At 41.5% G+C, this 6,988-nt stretch overlaps 1 protein-coding gene across 1 annotated transcript; it reads left to right on the forward strand.

Annotated features, from left to right (window-relative positions):
- Positions 1 to 4,225, forward strand: rap2c (RAP2C, member of RAS oncogene family). Its single transcript, XM_054597074.1, has 3 exons — positions 1 to 936; positions 2,097 to 2,382; positions 2,935 to 4,225. Exons 1-2 carry the CDS (start codon positions 664 to 666, stop codon positions 2,373 to 2,375), a joined length of 552 nt encoding a protein of 183 aa, XP_054453049.1. The 5' UTR covers positions 1 to 663; the 3' UTR covers positions 2,376 to 2,382; positions 2,935 to 4,225.
- The last annotated feature ends 2,763 nt before the right edge of the window (positions 4,226 to 6,988 follow it).

Below are 6,988 nucleotides of genomic sequence, written 5' to 3' on the forward strand. Positions count from 1 at the left end.
CCCGGTTGTCGTTAGCGGAAACCAGACTTTTAGCTTCAGGAAACCAGTTGGTGGAAGAAAAAAAAAAGAAACGCTTTGCTTTCTGATATCAAATCTCCTCTGCACGGAGACGAACGTACGGAGGAGCAGCCGCACACTGCAGCCGATGGACCCTCACACAACAAGGCTCAACCCGCGGTGTGTCCGGCGATAGGAGGCTCCGGGCCGGAACCAGAACAAGGCCCGGACGGACCGACGCGACCAGCGCTGCGTTTTGCGACACCGGCGGACTGGTGTGTGTGTGTGAGTGTATATGTGTGAGTGTATATGTGTGTGTGCAGGGATTGGCATGTCGTGCACAGGGGACGTGTAGTGTGTGTGTCCCCGGTTCTTGCTGTCTGCAGCTAGACAGCAAGTCTGTCCATGAGTCCCGGGTGACGGAGGCTGGTCGGATCCGATGTGAAGTCTGGAGGCTCGAGCATGGCACCGCGTGAAGCGAGCTAGATAACCCCGCCAGTTCACCTCAACTTTGAATCGGCGCCACACCTGTGTGCATGTGAAAGCAGAGGAGCTGTTGTTGAGTATTGCCCCCACATCGGCTCTCTGAAGGGCCTCGTAGATGTGTCCGCAGCGAGGGTAGCAGTGAAGCTAAGTTTAGCCGCTACGTTAGCCTCCAGCGGCCCCATGAAGGAGTACAAGGTGGTCGTGCTGGGCAGCGGCGGGGTCGGTAAGTCCGCTCTGACCGTCCAGTTTGTCACCGGCACCTTCATCGAGAAATACGACCCGACCATCGAGGACTTCTACCGGAAGGAGATCGAGGTGGACTCGTCCCCCTCCGTGCTGGAGATCCTGGACACGGCGGGGACGGAGCAGTTCGCCTCCATGAGGGACCTGTACATCAAGAACGGACAGGGCTTCATCCTGGTGTACAGCCTGGTCAACCAGCAGTCATTCCAGGTACCTGATGTCACCACACACACCTTAAACAGCACACCTTAAAACCGCTCACTGCTAGGTAGATAACATGTAAACAGGGTGTGACTATCTAATTGCTGAGCCCTGCAGCACTCAAATGTTACTTTATTACTCTATGACAATCATTTGATGTGAAATTCAATACATTATATTTACATTACAGTCATTTAGCAGATGCTTTTATCCAAAGCGACTTACAATAAGTGTATTCAACATAGGTATTCAAGAGAACTACTAGTCACCAGAAGTCATAAGTGCATCTCCTTTATTAAACAAGCATCTAAGAGCATAAACCAGAGCAAAAGTATAGTGCAATACAATCTTCACATGTAGTAATATTATGATTCTCTAACGGTGATGTGACAACATTATTGGCTTCTCTGAGGTATCTGGTGAATTTCCAAACAAAGTTTTGAGGGATGTTTTATAGACATTACAATCTTGGAGACTTTCTGTCAAACTACCAAGAAACGTGAAAGTATGTTACATTATTTAACTGGCTCACAGCCTGAGCTACCAAGCGTGCAAAACTGGTTCCTAGTTAGAATGTGTGCAGGAAAAGCAGAACACCTCTTTGGCCTCGTAGTTACCACAACTTACTGGGTTTAACAGATAACTCAAAATAGTGAATTGCCACAACAACAATCACTTGTAAAATAAACAAGACCATTTACCGGTTTAAAAGAGACATAATTACTTGTGTTATGACGAAGTAATACAAGGGAACATTTTATGATAAAGGCCTAAAGTGTGTCCTAGTTTCCATGCTACTTACTAATTTTATACATATACTATTTATATACTATACTGCTCTTCTACTTCTTATTGTATATTGTTTTTGCAGAATATTAAACTTATATCTTCTCTACTAACAGTAAATTATATAATACCAAAAATCAGACGACAACTATGGAAAGCCGTTTGCAATTAAACTGTTGAATAAAATCCTACTTTAATTGTTCAGCGCCACACTCGATTATTTACATTTTCTGTGAATATGTCTGTATTTGGTTTTTGCATTGTGTTGTTTTTACATCAACATTTCACACTCTCTTAGTTAACTCACTATTTCTCTCACTGCTACAAATAACCTGCGGTTTTTATGAGAAACCACTCATATCCTCTCCCTTTTCATCTATCAGGACATCAGACCAATGCGAGACCAAATAGTGCGAGTGAAGCGGTTTGAGAAGGTGCCGTTGATCCTGGTCGGGAACAAAGTCGACTTGGAATCTGAGCGTGAGGTTGCCGGGGCAGACGGACGAGCTCTGGCTCAAGAGTGGGGCTGCCCTTTTATTGAAACTTCAGCCAAGAGCAAGACTATGGTGGACGAGCTGTTCGCAGAGATCGTCCGGCAGATGAATTATTCCACACTGCCGGAGAAGCAGGAACAGTGCTGCACAGCCTGTGTGGTGCAGTGAGAAAGAGGTACAAGCACGGCCATTCTCATCCTCCTTTGCATGCTTGCATTCATATACGGGCTGCCCCAAAGAGCTCATGAGCACAGTACAGTTGGCAGCTCTCTCATTTTCTAAATGTGCTAAAATGTCCTTGCAATGTAAAATGGTTCACAAGCTGATGAGAAATGCGACGAATGGATGACTGTGAGGCGTTTCAGTGCAGTGTGAGGGAGAGGAGAGGTCCAGTTGGAAGTGAGAAAGACGAGTGGGCGGTGCAGATCCGCAAAAAACGTTGGTTTAAGCTTGTTATCATAAGATCGCAGAAAGTATGTGGCACGAAGAACACAACTGTATGAGCAGCTCAGGGGCCGTAGAGACTAATGAAACAGAGACGGAAAAAGAGGAAAATGTGACATCCTGAAAAAGAAATAATGTTCCAAAACAGGAAGTTCACTTTAGATTCTGAGAGGTGTTGCCAGTGTTAAGCACACAGCTGCAAACTGAATATGCCAGATATAGCCATTACGTAATCGTTGTATTAATAAACAGTTTGCTTTTCTCTCTCTTTTCTTTAATATAGATGCTTATTTGTCTGGATCACCACAAGGATTTTGATGAACCATGAACCTGGGGACAAACTGACAAAAACTTACCGCAGCTGGTAGAGTTTCTGCTCAGTGTGGTTTCTGACCGTCTTATCACAGAGCATCTGACAGGAAAGACGTCTGTCCTATTTTTGATATCATAACAGTTAGAAGACGTTTCTGCTGCAACCTTAACGGCCTTTTCGATGATCCAGGACGGAGTCGGACTGACGGACTTGTAATGAGCAAGAACGGCCATCTGTGAATTTCAGTCTTTTTTTTTTTCTCCTTTTAGTCGGAAGTATCCCTGATATAATAAGCAGGAGTGTTTGTGAGGTTGCAGCTTCTTTTTAAAGCTGCTCTAATCACTATTATATACTTTATTATTACTTGTATTGTGTCTGAAGTTTGGAATTTGACAAAGTATTTCATAACATTGAAACATTTTGACTTTTAAGCATGCATACTTCGACCAGTTTTCTGCCAAGGTATGCTGCTGGCTCTATTTTGCGAATCTTGTCTGAAATAGTTCTTCTAACTGACACAAACTACAGCAGCGTGTACAATGAGTTTTTTTAGCTTTAGGAAACTTAGACAGGATGTACGACTCTGTGGATTAAACCTGTAACATCAAGAATTTACTTTTTTATTATATCAGTAGCCTGAAGCAGCTAAACTCATCTGAAAACATGCATGCTCAAAATTGAAAATGTTCTACTAAATCAACTTGGAGTGATAAGGAAGAGCCATTTTACTGTTTTTAGCCTGAATTCTATCAAAGTCTTTACGAGGCATGAATCACGTGGACGCAGGTCTTCCATTTTCAGTTTTTCTCGAGGAGTCTGTGGGAGAATGATTTTGGAAACGACCAAAGGAAGCTCACAGTGCATATTTGTGTTTGACTTCATGACGTGTGTTGCTTTAAATTCAGGAGACGCTGATTTCTTGTCATCAAATAACTCTCGCAGCAATGTGGTTTGATAAAAGTTCTGGCACAGTTAATCCGATTTAACTTTGTATTTTTCTTTTTCTTATAGTAACATATTTATTAAAAACTAACGACATGGGTAGCCAGTTTTAAACTTTTAAACTACTAGTTTTCGCTTTTTGTGACTTTTCAGGATATATGGTACATTGTTTTGTTTTTGAAGCTGAGGATTTAACAGAGCCTTAAATAATTTCTGTTGCACCCTGGTCTCATGTTTCTTTATTTTCTTCTCAAAGATATAAAACTCTGTCGTCATTTGGTAATAAACATGCCGGCCTTTCTGCTTTTGTCATTGGTCACAGTTACAGTAATAGCTTTGATTGATAAATGACTTATTATAAAATATTGGACTTGGGTGGCCAGAAATACGACTACGTATAATAACTTGAATACATAAGTAGTTAAAGAATAGGGTCATGTTTTTAAACTATGTCTTACAACAACACTTGCATGTCCTTTTTTGCAGATCACCCAACTAATGTTTAGTGCAGGAGAAGCGCACCTGTTTCCTCCTATAAACTAAATAGTCACATGCCAATATGTAAATTTAAGCCGTCATTGACTGCTGTGATTGTTCCTCCTCTCCACACGGGGCAAATACAAACCCTCTCATGATGCCATTCCAGTGTTGATAGACCAGGACAAAATCCATGTTCATTTAATAACATTTCCTAGTCATTACAACATTTATATTATGCAGTTCCGCCCACATTTTTTGTTTGAACGATCAAAAAATGTATTGTTGTTTTGGTTACTTGTACAATATGAAATATAATTGATTTAATTTACAGTATTTCTATATAGAGTAGTTAGACCCCACATAATGTGATGTTTCTGTCATATCTGACGAAGAGAAAACTAAGTTAAAACTTTTTTCTGAAGCTGCATCGTCTAAATATACCAGCTCTCAGAAACAGGCTACACTTTCCACTTCCTCGTTGCTGTGAGTGTGTGTGTGTGTGTGTGTGTTTTTTCATGCATCAGGCTGGCAGAGTGCAGTGTAGTTGGTGTACGCTTTGCACAATTAGTTTTTTGTATTTGTCACACCGTTGCTGCAGTTTCCACGCCCCACAGAGCGCAGTTCTGGCTCTTGTTCATCTCTCTCTGCGGTTGTCAGGTGGAGCTGCTGTGTGCTCGCTGAGCTTGTGCATCCTTCAACCGAGCTGGCAGCAGCCGCTGTGTGACGTCTCTGAATCAGCAGGGTCACCACAGCTCCTCCAAGCTCCTTAAGAAGGGAGAGAAAAAAACTTATTTTGACTGCCTGGTCCTGGTTTCTGCTGGTGTTATCTCTGCCCACACCACAAGAGAGTTGTACGAAGAGACATCTATCAAAACAAAAGCACCGCAGTGCCTCTGGGCTGTCAGCTGAGAACTGAGTAAACAAGTGTTTGTGTCTCTGTGAAGGCGAGCAGATGAGAATGGAGCCTGCTGGTTCCTTCACACTGTCCATGTTCAGGTTAAGTATGGACGACCACTAGTGTAATGGTGGTGGAAATGGTTGTTAGTTAAATTGATATCTAATTGGATAAAAAAAACATTAGTTTCATAGTCTTTAATGCTTTTTTACCATGAGACTTGTCCTCCATGAGCACACATGTTCTAGTGATTTTTGGTAGTAAAGTGTGTGTGTGACACACAGGTTCCTTTACTTAAGTAATAATAGCAATACCACAATGTAAAAATACTCCATTACAAACAAAAAAGGCCATGCATTTAATATTTTACTTGACAGTAATATCAGTTTTAGTAACATAAGTATTAGCTGAATATTTACTTGAAGTATCAAAAGTAAGTGTTGGTTATGCAGCAGAGTGGCATCTGTCAGTGTTATACAACTACCTATTTTATTGTTGGAAATAGTATTGGTTATGAATGATTGATTTTTATTATTTATTTTATATTGTTAGTGATAATGTGTGAGCAGAATTGTATGTTCAAACTGATGGAGGTGGAGCTTATTATACTTGTTGGGCAGGTTAACAGTTGTAGGTTTTCTTTATTACCGCTTTTTCTGAAAAGTAGCTGGAAAATACAGCTCAGTCCAGATTGCTATTGTCCTACAAGAGGACAATATTGTCCTACAAAAGGACAACATTGTTCTACAAGAAGAAAATAGCAGCATAAAAGCACAAATGAACTCAATAAGACAATAAAAGCATAACTGTGTAAAAAGTGCATGAGATTAAAGCAAACGAAAACTGCAACAATAACAGAAATATAAATTGTTAAGGGGCCATTTTTTAATAAATAGTGTTAATCGCACATGGGATAATTATAACTTGAAGCTCTTTTGTTGTAACGCCAAGACATCTTAAAAAAAAAAACATCTATTTATACTCTAGTGACCTGAAAATCATTTGACCCGCAGGTTCATGTGAGGCAGCTCATCACTGAGGGCCATATGAGGTGAAAATAGCAGCAGCAATGATAATGTGCCCTTGAGCCCAGCTGTCAGTGTCAAGTACAAACTTTAATGACCCGATTCCTTTGTTGAGCTCCGTCAACAGGTTTGCTGGTGTACACCTGCATGTGTTCCAGTAACAGGAAGTCTTATCGTCACACACTGCTCTATTTTGCAAGTGTGTTTGCAGACAGAGCACTTACTCACTGCCACTTAGAGGTGATATATTAGACGTCTGGAGGGGCAAACTAGTCCAGGAAGTGGATCTGTGAACGATAGGATGGTGGTGGACTGAATCCTGGATCTGTGCAGATCACTACAGACACCAGAAATGTTGTTTTTTTTCCACGTTTGTCATCTCAAGCACATTCTTTTCCAGCAGCTTTGTCTTTAGTTGAATCTTCCCGTGTCCAAACAGAGTTCCATCACAGCAAGAGCCTCTGTGTTATCAGATGAATACTTCTCCTTGAAGTGTTCATAATGTGGATACACTTATCTTATGTAAATGGTATTTGTCCTCTGTCTCTTTAACTTACCCATCAACTGCAGTAAATACCAGTTCACACTGCAGACAAACTAGTTCTCCTTTTCTTCCACTCTGCAGCCTCATCGCTGTGTGTATGAAGCGATTACAGCTCCAGGCCTCGAGGCGGCAGCACCA

This window comes from Anoplopoma fimbria, chromosome 4 (genome assembly GCF_027596085.1).
Source record: "Anoplopoma fimbria isolate UVic2021 breed Golden Eagle Sablefish chromosome 4, Afim_UVic_2022, whole genome shotgun sequence".
Lineage (NCBI taxonomy): Eukaryota > Metazoa > Chordata > Actinopteri > Perciformes > Anoplopomatidae > Anoplopoma > Anoplopoma fimbria.

Coding starts and splice junctions, on each gene's coding strand:
- rap2c (XM_054597074.1), top strand. CDS start 664: ATGAAGGAGTACAAGGTGGTCGTGCTGGGCAGCGGCGGGGTCGGTAAG. Junction 937..2,096: donor TCAACCAGCAGTCATTCCAG/GTACCTGATGTC, acceptor TTCATCTATCAG/GACATCAGACCAATGCGAGA.